The 18,736-nt window shown below is 37.7% G+C and overlaps 1 protein-coding gene across 4 annotated transcripts in view; it reads left to right on the plus strand.

Moving 5' to 3' along the window:
- Window positions 1-18,736, plus strand: part of EXOC4 (exocyst complex component 4) — an 815,858-nt gene that overhangs the window by 732,576 nt on the left and 64,546 nt on the right. For all 4 annotated transcript variants that reach the window (XM_054494593.2, XM_063667851.1, XM_054494594.2 and 1 more), the window contains one exon: window positions 14,127-14,268. In XM_054494593.2, coding sequence (XP_054350568.1) covers window positions 14,127-14,268 — 142 coding nt within the window. The remainder of the gene's footprint in view (window positions 1-14,126; window positions 14,269-18,736) is intronic.

The following is an 18,736-nucleotide window of genomic DNA, read 5'->3' on the forward strand; positions in this document are numbered from 1 at the left end:
CTATATCAAGAAAGTAATGAGTATTTCAACTTAGATCCAAATTTATGAGTGATGCAGCTGCCTCAGAAAGAAACCCATGAAATAAAGCAACTGGAAAACGTTAGGTTGAAGAGGAACTCCGTATGGGACTTCCAATTCAACTTCTTTAGTTCTATTTCTGCTTACTTGCTGTGTCATATTGGGACGTGTGCTTTATTTCTGTTTGGTTCAGTTTCACCATTTGTAAATGGTCCTAATGTTTCCAATTTACCCAGTGAATAAGCCATTCCCTGAGGCTCTTTGGAAGATTTACATGTACTTAAGCTAGAAGGATCCTATTTGAACACAGAGACAAATGTTACCTCTCTGCCATGTAATATTTTTGCCTCTAAAATTCTGCAAAGCTTAAATTTCTGTCCCTTGTTCATGGAAAATACCTGGTTAAGTATTGGTTAACACTTTTAGATGTTCTTTGATGCAGGGTTTTACAGAAATACAAAAGGCTTACAAAGTCCATGGAAATCTAATACAGCACCACAATACTGCTTTTCAACTGAAGAACAGGAGCTGTTCATTAGCCTCCACTCTCCTACCCACCTTGTTTCTTTTTCATATCCGGCAGGAGCTGAATTGGCCACACCATACGCCTTTTTAGCAAATGATGAGTTTTTTACCAAGCCTTAGGGAGGATTATTTGGAATAAAGGAAAAATCAATCTTAATGTTTCTCCCCAGGACTGAAAGACACTGAGGTCTGTACTATCAATCACAAGGTATAAAAATCATGTCTATGCTGGTTTGCACTGTATGCAGATAGGACCCCAAAGCTAAACGTCCTGAGGGACCTGGGGCTTGCTCAGACTTGTTACCATCAAGCACTATTTCCTGAGTAACCAGATGCAATTTTCTCTGCAGAGCTGTGCAGTGTGTAGTGTGTAGTCTTGGCTCAGAACTGGCCTCTCATCCTGTGGTAGCCTAAGGGAATGACTATCCATTTCTACTTTGGCTCTTATTTTTGTTTTGCTCATCAGAATGGGCCTTCCATGAATCTCCTTTGTTCTTTCTATATAGTTTGATATTTGGAATAATTCTTCCATTTCAGATGCTCATATCCTTCCTGGAGCTTTAGTTTCTTACCCTGAAACAGAGTAATGTTCCAGGTGAATGAACTATTTGGAAGACATTAAGTTAAAGGCATTGTGAAAATATAATGAAAAAAATGGTTATAAAACTCTTTGATTTGTCCTTAACTTGAAGATAAAATTCAACAAACATTATCAGCAGTCTACTGAGAGTAAGGAAGAGCTATACACTGAGAGATGCCAGGAAGAAGTAGTTATTGTTTTTGTTATCACAGATCTCAATCTACTAGGAATGCTGTGGGCAAATACAGTGCAAGATGAAATGTGCTAAGTCCGTAGGAGAGAGGCAGAGTGTTACCAGGGCTCGAAGGATGGCCCTTAGCTTTGTTGCAGGCACAGTGCAAGGTGCCACATCTCCCATTTGGTCCTCACAACAATTCCCTAAGTTGTATATTTGAGGAAAATGAGACTTAGAGTTGTTAAGAAATTTGTTCTAGAGATAATAAACAGTGGAAGAATAAATTATATTCCTCTGGGAAGCAGCAGGAAAAAGTATGGTTTCATAGAGATGAAAATGTCTCTTAAGCAGCTGAGTTTGGTTTTTACTCTTTTTTGGGAGGCTCATAATAATATATTCTCAAACAAATGTTGAGACATCTAAGACATTAAGCTGGGCAGTGAATGGAACAGGTATATCTTTTCTTCCCCAAAGAGTTACTGTTTGTAGTTAGGGTAATATAAGATATTTTGGAGGAAGCATTCTAAGAAACACTAAGAAGTTATATTGTCCATAGTCTTATGACCAGTGGTTGGGAGAAGGTGTAACACATGATCATTTAAATAACAAATGGTACCACATAAAAGAAAGTAGGTCTCTGCCTCCTATACCCAAATGTAAAACGTCCCCTCTGTGAAAGTTCATTATACAAATTGGGTCATTCTTGTCATCCCCAACTAAATCAAACTCAAGAGGCCAGAGGTAAAATCACTCTGTGTATATTACACCTGCTCCAAGAATTAAATTTTCCAGAAGCCCAGCTGCTGAAATGGCCTGCTGTAACTCTAAGACCAGTTTTACCTAGTAGCTGCTGAAACAACCTGCTGTGACTCTAAGATTGCTTTTATCTACCACCATCACTCCCAGTCAGAGCTTGACAGCTACCAGAAGTTCCTCTAGGGCCAATGAGCTTTCTTTTAAAACGATATATAGCATTTGTCTTTCTCATAAGACTCCTAACCTTCTCTTTGTTCTTTGGACATGTCACAAACCACCCATTCTCTGTGTGTGCCCCAAATTTCAGTTCTTACTTTCCAAATAAAATATTTTAAATTTAGACATTCATCTCTATATTTTGTCTCACTTCAACACCTCCATATTCAGGAAACATTTTTTAAATATAAATATGTTACCAATTATGTGACTAGACCATAGAACAGCACGTATAATTAAGACACCTTCCCCCGATCCTCCAGTTCCCTCATTCTTATCCCTTTTTTCCTTCCTGATGATTTCTTCCACTTTTCTCCATCCCGGTTGTTAATAAATCCCTTTCATCTGCTCTTCTTCTTCTGTAAAAGTGGGCAAAAGAGAGAGAGCAGTGAAAAGGCAGGGAATGATTGCTCCATTATTGAGATGTAAAAGGATTCATTGGTTGGATGTTGTGCCTCGGAGCACAGGCTTTATTTCCACAGCTGGCTATACACATGTGTATGCATGCATAGGACCTAATCTGACTAATGTGCATTATGTCCCCATCCTTTGCAATCAGAAGGAACAATATCAGTGAGCATGGTGGTTTTCAAAATCAATCAGTTTCGCTATTAATAGTTCAAACCTAAAATTTCTGGGGTCCGTGAAAAGAAGTAGTTATTATTTGGAGGCAGAAGAACTATTGTTTCTGAAATAGGAAGCAAAATGAAGAGAGCTCTCCAAACGTGTTTCTTAGATAAGGCCCATCCTTATGTAGAAACATAGCAAAAGAACTTAAAGCTAGAATATAGATGGTTTGGAAGATGGGAAAGAACAAGTAAATACATGAATTGCTAATAGTGGCAGAAGCCAAGTACTGTTGGGAAAAGAATGGTAGCTTTGGAAAATGGGACTCAGGAAAAGAGTGATCAAAATTAGTTACCATGAAATTTTAGTTTGGCATAATGATTTAGTTCAAGAAGAAAGGACATCTCTATTCCAAGAAAGTTCAAATCAAATGTTAATAAGATGGTACTTACTTTAGCATGTGAAGCTCACCCTGTGTTCCAAAAACCAGTAGGCTTCATAAATGAATAATTTATTTCTTAAACACGTACTTAGTGCCTACAGTGTACAAAGCACTGGGGTAAGGAAAGATTAGTTTGTATAGGTTTGCAAATAATTCAAGGCAATAAATAAAATGTAGGGACAGTAGTACAGAGAAATTATGAAGACTGGGGGTAGAATTAGCTTGCATTAAAACTCCAGCTTGGAACTGGAGTATTATGGTGTCTGACACTCAAATGTGACCCCGGTGTTAGGCTTGATAGCAGCATATCCCTTAGGCATTTAAGGAGAGGAAAGAAGTTAGATGGAGGGGCTCCTGTCACTGTCCCCATTGACTTTGTAGGCTTCGTGAATTCTTAATATCACAGACCTAATGAGCATTCCTATTTTTATTTTTTTTTAAGTATTTAGTTTTGTCCAGGCAACAACATCAAAGGATTTCAGAGTTGTCTTAAGACCTAGTAACATATTGCTGTAGGAGTTAGGAAGGTACTATTAATAGTTTTCTAAATAGGAAAACTGAAGATTAAAAATTCAATATTTTGGGGCTGGGCAAGGTTCCTCACGCCTGTAATCCCAGCACTTTGGGAAGCTGAGGTGAGAAAATCATTTGAGTCCAAGAGTTTGAGACCAGCCTAGGCAACGTAGCGAGACCTTTTCTGTACAAAAGAATTAAAAAATTAGCCAGGCATGGTGGTGCTCACCTGGAATCCCAGCTGCTTGGGAGATGAGGTGGGAGGATTGCTGTCTTAGAAAGAAAGAAAAAGAGAAAGAAAAGAAGGAAGGGAGAAAAGAGATGGAAGGAGGGAAGGAATGAAGGAAGGAGAGAAAGAAAGCAGGGAAGCGGGGAGGGAGAGAGGAAGGAAGAAGAAAGGAAAGAACTTATTTTATCCCAAGTTAGAGTAGAAAACTGTGTGGTGTCTTTCACCTCTGTACAAATAGGAAGAGGATTCGGAAATCATTATTATACCAAAATTTGATCTTCTAAAATGTTTTCAATGAGAAAATCTCATGGGATCATTCTTCACTGTCTTTTTCTATCTTCTAGAAAGTTTGAATTCACAGTGTTAACCTTTCCTTTCCTGCCGAGATAACCATCTTTCCCTTTTCAATTTCTTACTTTTCTGACAGCTGATACCAGTCTAAGCTAATATTGTAACAATTTTAGATGATATTGCAGATGCACAAGGACATCCTCATATGAATCAATTAAAGAAGTCACAGTAAGTTGCCATTGAAAGTGTGGCAGCTGCATCCTTGAAAGCAGATGCTCTTCTGGGTCTGAATGAGTCCAATTTTAACTAATTTTAAGACCTAAACAGATTTCAGTCTGGTTAATATTAGGATGTGGAACCACTTGAGACATCCTAATGTCCTAGTCTGATTACTTCTCCATGACAGTTTGTATGTTGGCTTTCCTTGAGAGATGCTGGGTACTTAATGCCAGGCATTTTTATGTCAATCGTGAAGAGAGACCCCAAGTCGTGGCTGCAGCAAAGTGCACTGACAACTCATGAAATTAAAGTGGCTTCTAACAGCAGCATGATTTATAGGGAAAGAACTTGGGGTATAGGGATTCACCAGAATTGCTTTAAACTATATTTCTGTTAGATTCCTGAATCCCCAGAAACCAGCTATAATGAACTACTTCCCCATCCCTACTCTCTAGATTATACTCAGAAAACTAAGGAGAAAGTTAAAGTTGTAAATGGCAAGTTGCTTCTTCTTTTTTCTGATCTTTCTTTAACAATCTGTTATTATGTTCTTTGTCATATTGCATTGGTCAGTTTAATTAAAAAGGCATTGATTGAGCTTCTGTAATGCCTCTAGTTATCTGCTGGCCTTGAATGGGGGAAAATATATATAATACATAATTCTTTCACTGAAGTAATTAATGATCCAGAAGGGAGACATAGTTAATGGAGAATTGAGAGGGGTGAGGGAACATCTAGAAGAGCGACTGACCCTTCCTGGGAAATCAGAAAAGACTTTCTGAGCCAGAGAAGGCATGAATAGTTTTGAAAGAGGAATAAGAGCCATCAAAGGTGTAGAATCATGAGACAGCATGATATGTTTAGGAAATTTGCTTTAAAAGGGTGGTAAATCAAAGGGCCCAGGGTTGGAGAGGGGATACGCTGAAGAGATAAAAGAAAGTGGTAAGAGATGAAGAAAATCTGGAGGGTTGGACAGAAATAAAAAATCTTGGAAAGCCTTACTAAGGAGCTTAGACTTGATCATCTAAGCAGTGGGAAATATTGATGTTATTTATACAAGAAATTAACATAATCAAATTTGTGTTTTGGGTAAATAACTTATCTAACTCATATTTAATTAGATAAAAGGGGGCCAGGTAAGAAGCAGAGATACCAGTCAGGAAACTATTGCAGTAGTCCATGGCAGAGATGGGGTCCAAACCAAGAAAGTAGCAGTAGATACAGAAAAGAAAAAATAAATATTAAGAAAATATTTGTAAATAAAATTGGTACAAATTAGTCTTTGCTAGAGAGAGTCAAAAATTACACTCATGTTGCAGCTTGGATTCCCAGATTGATGTATCACCTATGAAAAGAGAATTCAGGATAGAGAACAGATGCTAAAGAAAGTTAATGAGTTTAGTTTTGAACACATTGCATTTGAGATGCCTATGGGACATACAGGTAGCAATATTTTGCAAGTCATTAATGAAATAAGGTTTAGGAGCCATCATTTCATGGATAGTAGTGTAAACAATGAAAAGGGACGAGCTCACTCAGAACATATTGGCAAGTAAGGAAGACCACTAGAGGAAAAAGTCCCCAGAAACACCAGCATTGTGGATGGACTAAAGGAAGGGGATTCAGTGAAGGAAACCATGGAAGAAATGCCAGAGAGAGAAAACAGCACCCAGAAGAGTATGCCATATAAGCCAAAAGAAGATGATTTCAAGAAGTAAAGGGCCAGTGAATTCAGAGATAGCAGAGAGCCTGCATGAGATGAGGACTGAAGAGCAGCCAGTAGATTTGGCAATTACAGTATCATTGATGGCTATTACCAGAAAAGTTTCTAATAAAAAGGTGAGGGCAGAGTCAGATTGTGGCACACTGAAGAGTTAATAGGAGGTGGGACTGGAGAAAGTCAGTGTTGAGATTCTTTTGAAGTCTTTGTTGAGGACTAATAGGGAGCAGGTAGGACAAAGGGCCTGAGGAGAACAGCGTGAATTTGGAAAAGTTGCTGAGAAAGGGAAGGAGCTAGCCAAGCACCAGGGAAAGGATTGACAAGTGGTACTGAAAGCTTTTTTTGAAATTAAAATCCAGAACATTTTAGTGGCAACAATTTATACATTTTTGTTTTTTTAAATTAATATATTATAGCTGTACATATTTGGGGGGTACATGTGATATTTTGATAAATGTATACAATGGGTAATGATCAAATCAGGGTAACTGGGATATCCGTCACCTCAAACATTTATCTTTTCTTTATATTGAGAACATTACAATTCTCTTCCATCTATTATGAAGTATACAAGAAATTATTGTTAAGTATAATTACCCTATGGTACTATCACATACTAGAACTTATTTCTTCTAAGTGTATTTTTGTGCCCAATAACTAAGGTTCCCCTCCCCCCCACCCCTTTTTATTTCTCAGCCTCTGGTAATCACCATTCAGCCTCCATGAAATTTCCTGTTCAGGTCCCACATTTGAGTGAGAATGTGTGATATTTGTCTTTCTGTGCTAGCTTCTTTCACTTAACCTGATTACCTTCAGTTCCATCCATGTTGCTCGAATGACAGGATTTTATTCTTTTTGTTTGTTTGTTTTCGAGATGGAGTCTCACTCTGTAGCCCAGGCTGGAGTGCAGTGGCGCAATCTCGGCTCACTGTAACCTCTGCCTCCCAGGTCCGGGTTCAAGCAATTCTCCTGCCTTAGCCTCCCGAGTAGCTAGGATTACAGGCACATGCCACCATGCCCAGCTAATTTTTGTATTTTTAGTACAGACAGAGTTTCACCATGTTGGCCAGGCTGGTCTTGAACTCCTGACCTCGTGATCCACCCGCCTTGGCCTCCTGAAGCGCTAGGATTACAGGCATGAGCCACCCTGCCCCACCAGGATTTTATTCTTTTTATGGGTGAATAATATTCCATTGTGTATATCTACCACATTTTCTTCCTCCATTCATTAATTGGTGGATATTTTGGCTGGTTCCCTGTTTTGGCTGTGGTGAATAGTGCTGCAGCAAACATGAGAGTGCAGATATCTCTTTGATATACTGATTTCCTCTCTCTTGGATATACCCAGCAGTGAGATTGCTGGCTCATATAGTAGTACTATTTTTAGTTTTTGAGGAAACTGCATGCTGTTTTCCGTAATGGTTGTACTAATTTACATTCCCACCAACAATGTATGAGCATTCTTCCTTCTCCACATCCTCACCAGCATTTGTTTTGTCTTTTTTATAATAGTCATTCTCACTGGTGTGAGATGATGCCCCATTGTGGTTTTTATTTGCAGTTCCCTAATGATTAGTGATGTTAAGCATTTTTTTCATATACCTGTTGGCCATTTGTATGTCTTCTTTTGAGAAATGTCTATTCAGATCTTTTGCCCATTTTTATAATCAGATTATTTGTTTTTGTTTTTTGTTTTTTGTTTTTGCTATTGAGTTGTTTGAGTCCCTTATATATTCTGGTTATTAATCCCTTGCCAGGTATATAGTTTGAAAATAATTTTGTTTCATTATATACGTTGTCTCTTCACTTTGTTGATTGTTTCCTTTGCTTTATAGAAGCTTTTTTGGCTTGGCGTAATCCCATTTGTTTATTTTTGCTTTTGTTGCCTGTGCTTTTGCGGTCTTACCCAAAAATCTTTGCCCAAATCAATGTCCTGTAGCATTTCCCTAATGCTTTTTTCTAGTAGTTTCATAGTTTTTAGGTCTTACATTTAAATCTTTAATCCATTTTCAGTTGATTTTTTTAATAAGTTAAAAAATGAGCATCTAGTTTCATTCTTCGGCATACAGATAGCCAGTTTTCCCAGTGCCATTTATTAAAGAAACTGTCCTTTCCTCAATGGGTGTTCTTGGTGCCTTTGTCAAAATGAATTGGCCGTTAAGTGTGTGAGTTTATTTCTGGGTTCTCTATTCTGTTCCATTGGTCTATGTGTCTGTTTTTTATGCCAATACCATGCTGTTTGGGTTACCATAGCTTTGTAGTACAATTTGAAATCAAAGTAGTGTGATACCTTCAGCTTTCTTGTTTTTGCTCAGGATTGCTTTAACTATTCTGAGTCATTTGTGTTCCATTTGAATTTTAGGATTCTTTTTTCTATTCTGTGAAGAATGTCATTGGTATTTTGATAGAGATTGCATTGAATCTGTAGGTTGCTTTTGGTACTATAGATATTTCAATAATATTAATTATTATTTCAATCCAGGAGTGTGGATCCAGGAGTGTGGATATCTTTCCATTTTGTGTGTGTGTCTTCAATTTATTTCATCAGTGTTTTATAATTTTCCTTGTAGATTTCTTTTACTTTGATTAAATTTATTCCTAGGTTTTTCTTACTGTAAATTGGATTTTTTTCTTGATTTCTTTGGTGGATTGATTGATGTTAGCATCTAGAAATATTACTGGATTTTTGTTTTGTTTTGTTTTTTTGATACAGGGTCTAGCGCTGTTGCCTAGGCTAGAATGCAGTGATGCAGTCTCGGCTCACTGCAACCTCTGCCTCCCAGGCTCAAGTGATCCTCCCGCCTCAGCCTCCTGAGTAGCTGAGATTACAGGCACTCGTCACCATGCCCGGATAATTTTTGTATTTTTAATAAAGACAGGGTTTCACTATGTTGGCCAGGTTGGTCTCTAACGCCTGGTCTCAAGTGATCTGCCCGCCTTGGTCTCCCAAAGTGCTGGGATTACAGGCATGGGCCACCGTGCCTGGCCTGATTTTTGTATGTGGATTTTGTATCCTGCAACTGTATTAAATTCATTTACCAGTCCTAAGAGTTTTGGGGTGGAGTCTTTAGGATTTTCTAGATATAAGATCATGTCATCTGCAAACAAGGATAATTTGATTTCTTCCTTTCTAGCTTGGATGCCGTTTCTTTCTTTATCTTACCTAATTGCTCTGGCTAGGATTCCAGTACTATGTTGAATAAAAGTGGTGAAAGTGGGCATCCTTGTCTTATTCCAGAACTTAGTGTAAGACTTTCAATTTTTCCCCATTCAGTATATTAGCTATGGACCTGTCATAGATGGCCTTTATCATGTCAAGTTATGTTCCTTCTATACCCAGTTTCTTGAGAGTTTTGATCATGAAGGGATGTTGAATTTTATCAAGAACTTTTTCTGGCATCTATTGAAATGATCATATGATTTTTGTCCTTTATTCTGTTGATGTGATGTATCACATTTATTGATTTACATATGTTGAACCATCTTTTCATCCCTGGGATGAATCCCACTTGATCACAGTGAATGACATTTTTAATGTGTTGTCAAATTCTATTTGCTAGCACTTTGTTGAGGATTTTTGCATTTATATTCATCAGGGATATTGGCCTGTAGTTTTCTTTTTTATTGTTTTGCTTTGTCTAGTTTTGGTATCAGTGAACAATATGTTCTTTTGTTTTCCTGTCAAATGATGAGTTGTAGAATTGACTCAATGTTACATGAGTTTTAGGACAATTATAGTGAAAGAAAAGTATTCAAGGGAGTTGAGGTTTATGGTCAAAGAGTAGCTCAGGGAATCAACCATGCAATCCATGCTGAGGGTCCTAAGAGGGACTTTGTCTACCAAGAGAAAATGAGGGGATTACAGCATTAAAGTTATAATGGAAATGAGGTTGGGAGAGAGTTGAAAGAAGAAAAGTTTTTGATCTGAGAATATGATATTAGAATTTAAAATTTCAGAGGCTGAAAACAGGATTTAACTCGGCAGCAAGTTATTAATATATATTTTTAATTTGCAATGATTTAAAGAGGTGTTTGTTTTTCTAATATAGCAAAAAGTCTGAAGTCAAACAGTTGCTTCTTTTGGCCAATGGTCCAACAATACTTAGTCCAGCACCTCTCTGATTCTTGGTCTTTTCCTCTTAATAGCAAGATGATGCAACTTCAGATACCTCAATCAAATCAGAAAAGGGGGGAAAGTGGGAGCAAGTGGCCCCAGCCTCAATTCTCCTTTTATCAGGAAAAACAAAAGACTTCCCAAAAGCCACAAAAGACTCTACTTAGGGGGTCAGTGGACAGACTATGATACACAGCCACCTCTAGCAACAAATAGGGCTGAGAATACAAATATTTAGCTTTCCAGAGTCTGTAGTGGAGTGAGCAAGGGAGAGAATGGAACTGGAAGTAACTGCTGGTTCACCAAAAAGGCAGTGTCTGCTGCAAAGACCAATGTTCAGCTTCCTTTTATGGAACAATGTTTATGTAGTACAGAAAGCCACAATCATCCTACCACAAACAGCGACTTAAAGATGCATGATTTATGATGTTCCCCTCCTTGTGTCCATGTGTTCTCATTGTTCAACTCCCACTTATGAGTGAGAATATGCAGTGTTTGGTTTTATGTTGCTGTGTTAGTTTGCTGAGGATGATGGTTTCCAGCTTCATCGATGTCCCTGCAGAGGACATGAACTCATTCTTTTTTATGGCTGCATAGTATTCCATGGCGTATATGCACCATGCCTGTCGGGGGAAGGAGGGCAAGGGGAGAGAGAGCATTAAGACAAGTACCTAATGCTTGTGAGGCTTAAAATCTAGATGATGGGTTGATAGGTGCAGCAAACCACAATGGCGCATGAATAACTATGAAACAAACTTGCACATTCAGCACATGTATCCCAGAACTTAAAGTAAGCTAAAATAAAAATAAAAGATGGCATGCTTCATGCAGTGGTCACAGGAGGAACAGAGATACTAAGAATGATCTGATGTCATCCATCCCTAGTATTAGAAAAACAGCTCAAAGTGCATGTCTTCATAAAGCGATGAAGCACTTATATATTTAAAGTCCAATACGCGTGGGCTCTGCTGATATGAAGGGTAATACTATAGATAAATATACAACAATGTAGCCTTTAAAAGGGTATGTACAAGATTGTGTGTGTGTGTGTGTGTGTGTGTTTCTAGTAATCTCATACCTTAACTGTAACCTCCCAAGCAGATTGTGTTAGCATTGCTTTTTTATAGATTTTCATTTGACATTGAAGAGCTAGTTAAGTGCTTTTGTGGTGTCTTAGATTGCCAAGCTTAGTATTTCTTTGCTCAGTATATTCTTTCTTGTTAAGAAAACTTTTTAAGTTTCAGTAAGCCCTGAGGAGTCCACAAACTGACTTTCTAGTAGAGCTCTGGTCGTAATTTTTCATGTTGCTTTAATAAAATGTTATCTTTTTGCCATAGATTATGGTCAAGTGAAATATACAGTGTGCTGTTACCTGAGACTACTTTTTACCTCACTCATTCTAAGTTTTACCTCAGCAGCTAATCTTGCCATAGACTTACTCAACTTAGATTTTTTTTTTAATTTGTAATTTGACAGTGGTCAATTGCCACATGATAAAATAATGTATTTATAAAATAGGAAATGGGAATTTTTTTAAGTTTCTTGGCGGGATTTATCCAGAATGCCTTTGATGGAATTTGGTCTATTAGTATAGCTTTGGACCTCAGACTAGGAGTGAGACTTCAAAGTCCAATTTCTGCCTCTTCTCATTGATACATAGATAACTGTCCATGCTATAGTCACTGTCACCCAATAGAGGAATTGAAGGGCTGAAAAGCCCTAAAATGTTTTGAAATATTATAGTTGTATAGTTGCTTTCCTCTAGCCTGTTCCATGAAAATATTGCAAAAGCAGTGATCTTGTCTTGGCGATCAAACAACATGATTAATGCTAACGTTAGAGAGGAGATGCAATGTCATACATCTAGGCTCCAGCAGATCAAGTTAGTAAACATCTAGGATGATACCAAGGCTGGCAATAATTTAAAATCTACATTGCTACGTTCCCTTCCTCCTCACCCATCAGTTCCCTTGAACAACATTCTTTTTTTTTATGTTTGCCACGTTATTTTAATTTATTAGAGTCTGGTTCCACAGAGGAGAACTTAGCCTTACATGTTAGAAGCCTGGATTGTCTCTCCAAGCCCTTTTCTGGACTTAGCAAAGTTTAAGAGTGGATACAGTGCTGAAAGGTCGTAAGTGTAGACACTACACAATACAGCAAGACGTTGGCTCTCTACCCTATAAGGTGAATGACTTTCTGAGTTAGTGATGCCTCACCAATTCCCATGTTCCCTAAGTCCAGAGAGCGTCTTTCTTCCAAAGGACTCTGAAAAAGAGAAGGATGTTCATACAGAAAAGCAAAACATATCAGAAATTAAATAAAGATGGATGGAATTATTTTGTAAGTATATTGTTGCTGTAATTAAGCTGAAGACCTAACCTGGACAAATCACTTGCTAAAGAATAATAATAATTGCTTACGTTTCTTGCTTATATTAAGTTTTATATGTTGTCATTCTAAGTGTTTTGCCTACTTTAATTCATTTAATCCCATGATATAGATACTATTACCCTCCGTTTACAAAATAAAATAATAAGGCAGAAAAAATTTAACTAACTAGCTCTTGGTCACATAAAGTAAATGTTGGAGGTGGGACTTAAAGCCAAACTTTGAGGCTCTAGAGAGCTAAGAAAACTTTTGAATGAGATTACCAAATTATTGTTGGTTGGTAATCTTTGAGAAATCGTGAGGAAATGCGGATACAATAGAAGTTTAGAGATAAACAAATTAGTTTTTTATTTTTGTTCAGCATTTTTTTGAAGAAAATATCTAAGTGGTGCTAAATATTTTAATAAATTGTTTTGGAAATATATAGAAGGTAGCTTTATCAAATTTTCCAAAAAGACCTTCTTAGGGCTTTTAGTTGGCCATAAGCTATATATGCGTTGAAGTGGAATACAGCACACTACCACTTCCACCTCCCAGAATTTAGGGAGGTGTAAAGCATCATGGCATCTAGAAAAAGGGAATTGATCATTCTCTCTAGACTGGTCAGCCCCTTCTGTAGTATTTATTCTGTTTTGTCCTGAGTTCTACATTTCAAGGGAAATAGAGAAAAATTGGAATGTTTTGGTAGATAAATTTTGAGAATTATAAAATAATTTAATTCAATCATTAGAAGAATGGGTGAAGAACTGTGGACATTCCGCCTAGAAAAGGGAAGACTTCAAGGAAGCCAAAAGAGGTATCTTCAATACTTGTAGTACTGACTCATGTGTGAAGGATTACAAAGTTAGGTAAAATTAGAGCCAATGATTAGAAGTTAATGAAGGCAGATATTGGCTTGATGTAAGATGGTCAAATCTTTCGGAGATGGAACAGGCTGCCTTGAAAGGTATTGAGTTTCCTTTCGCCAGCATTTGTGTAAGTGTACAGCCAGAATGTGGACAGCCACTTGAAGGTGCACAGAAGATGGAGGCACAGACCAGATGGTTGGGCCACATGACAGTGAAGGCCTCTTCCAACTCTGAGGTTCTGTTTCTGTAGGTTGGTGCAAAAGTAATTATGGCTTTTGCCATTGAAAGTAATACTTTTGCACCCACCTAAATATTATTATATGAATTGATTCAAGATAAGCCACTGCACTTCTATGTGTAATCAAATATAGAAATAGTCTATCATGTCTTGGACTTCTAATGCTGCCAACACTAGTGTTAACCAAACTAGTAAAAACAAGATGAACAGCAAAATAATACGTCATTTCAGAAAAATCTGTAGGCATCTAATGAAATGATTGGTGTTTTATCCTTACCTTCCAGTGCTTTCTCCTGCTCAAGACAGCCACACGAACACGGATCTCCCCCCAGTGTCAGAGCAGATCATGCAGACTCTCAGTGAACTTGCCAGATCGTTCCAGGATATGGCTGACCGCTGCTTGCTGGTCTTACATCTGGAAGTGAGGTATGATACAGCCAAGCCCAGGACCTTGCAATTTGAATGCACTGCAGTTCATAAATCACTTGCTTATTTCCAGGGAATATCACCATAATTTCTGGCTCATATTATTGATGTTATCCCTTTTTACACTGAAAGTGATTTTTAGCTATATTCAGTGATTATTTGAGCGCACAGTATATTGTGAGTGTGGTGATTCAGAGCTGGCATGATCTATGAAATCAGGTCACCTAGATTGGAATGTCACTATCAACTGGCTAGGTGATCTTAGGTCAGTTAATTAACTCTACAAACCACAGTTTCCTTATTTTAAAAATGGAAATGGTAGTTTCTAACTTATAGAGATTTTATAAATGAAATAATAATTAGCACAATGTCAGCCACAAAGTAAGTGCTCAAAATATGGTAGCTTTGCTATTGTGGTGACTTTATTGTGATTGATATTTTTACTAAAGTGCTCTGCTAGTCAAGAAGGGAGTCACATTTGAAAAAGTAGAGGGAAACAGGTAAAAGAATTATACTAATATATTTTAGTTAACCCAGTATATCCAAAACAGCATTTCAATAGGCAATCAACGGAAGTGATTAAGGTATTCAGCATTTTCTTTTGCACTGAGCTTTTGAAATCTGCACATTTTATACTTACAGCACATCACAATTTGGACTGGCCACATTTTAAGTGCTTGGTAGCTACATGTGCCCAGTACTAGCATAGTGGGCAGTTGCCAAGAGTGGCTGGGTCTGACTAGGAATGGGATTTTTTTCTTTTAAGATAAAATGGTCAGAAGAAATGTTACAAAGTAACAAGAATGATCGGTCTGTACAAAGACCTGGAGGAAGAGAGTTTCAGACAGAGGGAGGCACACTTACAAAGGTCCTGAGACAAAACCAAGCTTGGCAGTTTTAAGAGCAGAGAGGAGGCTGATATGCTTGTAGGCTGATGAACAAGCTGGGTGGGGAGGTCTGAAAGAGTAAGGCACAGGAGACAAGCTGGAGCCCAATCCTGTGGAGTCATGAAGCCTGACGCATTACAGGGTCTTACAGACCAAGTGAATCATTCAGATGTCATAGAAGCCATGGAAGGGTTTTAAGAAAGGGAGAGATATCAATTAATTAACATTTTTTAAAGGTCACTCTGGCTGTTGTATGGAAAAGGGATTGCAGGGAAAAATACAAATGGAAGCAGGGTGACCAGTTGAAAACAACTCTGAGCATCAAAGTGACAGAGGTGGAGGTATGAGAAGCGTAGGATTTGGGACGTGTGCTGAAGATAGAGCTAATGAAGTTTGTTGATAGATTGTATTGGACACAGGGGCTGGTGCAATGAGAGGAAAGACTCAAGGAAAACCACTAGTTTGGGGCCAGAGCAACTGTGTGCCATTAACTGAGGGGAGAAACACTGAGGGAGGAGAAAGGTTGAGGAGAAGGGTGGAAATCAAGTATGCCATTTGGAGATGTTCAGTTTGAGATGCTTATTGAACAACTAGGTAGCAATGTCAAAACATCAGGATCAGAAAGTGCATGGTGTGGTAATACATTCTATTCTATATTGCTTTGGAACATGATTAACATTGATAGAATATTTTTCTTTTCATTTGAAGTCTTTACTAGATTTAGGTTTTAAAAATGTAAATAGGACTTTGTTTGATAGGTGACCCTTGGGAATATGTTTGGACTCCAGTTAGAACTTGGATTTCTTTCCAGGGTGACTCGTTGTGTGTGCTACTTGCTTTTTATCCTTCGTTACCATATCCCAGTGAGTTACTTCCTTATTGCTTGTGAGAGCCTTGTGAGTGGAACAAGAGAAGTAACATTGCAGATTTAGAATCTGTGTTACGTGGCATTATTCCTGATGTTATTTCTCACATTAAGCTGTCCAGAAATAAAGCTCTCTCTGTATATTTTCTGATTTGTTTTACAATAATTTTCATATTTGGTATCTCTTTATTTACAGGTGGACAGAGAAATAAATCAGGTGTTTTCTATGAATAAATACTTGCAATAGATGGAAGGAAATGAAAAATACCAAGTAATATTCTAATGCCGCTGTTACTGAGTTACAAAGGAAAACAAGGGAATACCAAATTAGTTATTATCACAACTCCTGGAATTTATACTATTGATCGTGTGCTTATACATATTCTACATTCAGAATTGTTTACTTATGTGTAGTTAATTCCAAGTGGGATATTTGCAATACATTTGAATAAGATCTTTTAAATCCTTAACCCCTATTCTGCCCTTTTGATACATCTTGGCAATACTCTTCTTAATACTGAACATGCTTTAGTCATTAATTTACAAGAAACTATACAGTGCTACCAGTTTCCATATCTTCTTCAACATTAGTCTAAAAACAGAAAAATGTCATTTTTAAGAATGAATATCAAAAAAGACTGAATTTTAGAGCCCTGGATGTAGAATTATCTTTCCTTGAATTTAACTCAAAACACGAAACATGGGATTTTTTTAAATTAAATTTCCTCACTTCCTCATATAACATGGTTCCAACGCTCATGTTACTTTCTTATGAGTATGCTCCATTTCGTCTTTGTTCCTTTTAAAGTAAGGTATATACAACTAGCAGAATACACCACATAAGGCTCGGATAGTGAATGTAGACACACTTACTCTATCCTGGTCATGTTAACAAATTTTTTTTCAGTTTGCACAGTGATGATACAAAATGAAAAAGACAGATTTCATGCCACTCTAGTATAATAACGCTAGAATAGAGATGTCTGCTAAGTGCTCTGGGGGCGTGACTGTGGAAGAGACCCCCGAGCAGCTCTTCCAGGTGTGGCTTGTTCATTGTGATGGCTGGCCCTGAAACCTAATATCCTGCTGTATATAAGGTGCTCAGTAAAAATGTGATTAAGAATTAGTTGGTTTGAAACCAAACCCAGATAAAGTAAGTGCTACTTTACAAAACAAAACCTGTTGTCTTTAAAGAAAATGAATTGGTTTGCAGTTTCTGTTTTTACACAGTAGTCCACTGGTAAGTCCACTACATTATCTTAAGAGGTACAGAGGCTGCGTGGTCAACATCATTCTCATCAACTAATGTTTGTTTTGTTCCCATCCTGCTGTAAAAAAAGAATTAGAACGTAGGCCCGGTTGTCCAGGAGCTGGTGTGGTGAAAAAGTGGCTGGTTAGCTCCTGTCTCTGGCACTTTTAGCCAAGAAACCACTGTAATAGTACGGATAGAAGAAAAAAATTCATGGAAAAAAGTAATGGGATATGCTAGCAAAAAGTCCAGAACAACTTCAGATGCCAAAAATTGGTCTTGTTCCCCAACATAGCTTTATATCCATAGCCCATATTTTTCTTTGACATTGTTAAAATTCAAACCAAAAACTGTTCTCAAATCCAGCACAGTCTGTGTTGAAGGATCCATCTAAGGAGTGTTTGACATTTTACCTGTGTCATTGTAGGTCACATTTTAACCACCAAGCAGCCCCTTTCCACAGTTTGAAGCATAAAGCAAATGATACCCCCAAGAGATGAAAGACATGGTGAGCCCATTAAAAACTACTGAGGTTTGTTTTTTCTATTTGAACTTTAGAAGAAGAAAATTAAGTTGCCATTTGAGTCCAAGATGCCAAGAATGTCACCTTTATCAGCTGATTTTTCTCACCATCAGGAGGGCTCTAAGTAGGTTCAACAGCAACTGCCTATCACTGTTGGGATCCTAAGTGTGCACTCTCTGAAAATCATCCACCCCACTGTGTAATCAGCAGTGTTTGCAGAATACATTAATGTCAAAGTCATATTAAGGTCAGCAACAACAGGCCAGAATTTAAATTTAAAAAAATACTTTATTTGAATTTGGCATTCACTGATAACTATTTTAATTTCTTTTTTTTTTTTAATCTCTAATCACTTGGGAAGAAGATAATACCTTAAAGAAAGGTTATATGTCTTCTCTCCCAATAACTTCAAGATCTCATAAGCTCTCACCTCCAATTCATAAGAATTTCCTAACTAGTCACTCTACTTCCAGTTGCTTCCATTCTCTGCTATTAATCCACTTGTGTACTGTGCCAGAGTGATCTTGCCAAAGCTCAGGTCTGATTATATTATTCACCTCTTAAAATCCCCCTAAGGATCCCTGTGGCTTCTAGGATAAAGGCTTGATTCCCTACATGGCCTTCAGAGCCTGGGCTGACCTGGCCTGTGCCCATCTCCCCAAGCTCGTGGCGTGCCTGTAATGTGGGATCTGTGTACAGCAGAAAAGAACTGCTCACCAGTCCTCAGAACATCCTGCATTTATAGTCTCATGCTATTTTACATGGTCTTCTCATTGCCTGAAGTCATAATGTCTGTCATTTACTTTAAAAATACTTTAGCATAGATGCTTTAATTTTATTTTCAACAAAGTGCTACTTCATTTAAATTTCAACCACAGTAGCAATCAGTGCCCTAGTCATGAATCCCATTCCAGAGTTGGTAAACTTTAATTCTGTCAGAAAGA

This window comes from Pongo pygmaeus, chromosome 6 (assembly GCF_028885625.2).
Source record: "Pongo pygmaeus isolate AG05252 chromosome 6, NHGRI_mPonPyg2-v2.0_pri, whole genome shotgun sequence".
In the NCBI taxonomy this organism is placed as follows: domain Eukaryota; kingdom Metazoa; phylum Chordata; class Mammalia; order Primates; family Hominidae; genus Pongo; species Pongo pygmaeus.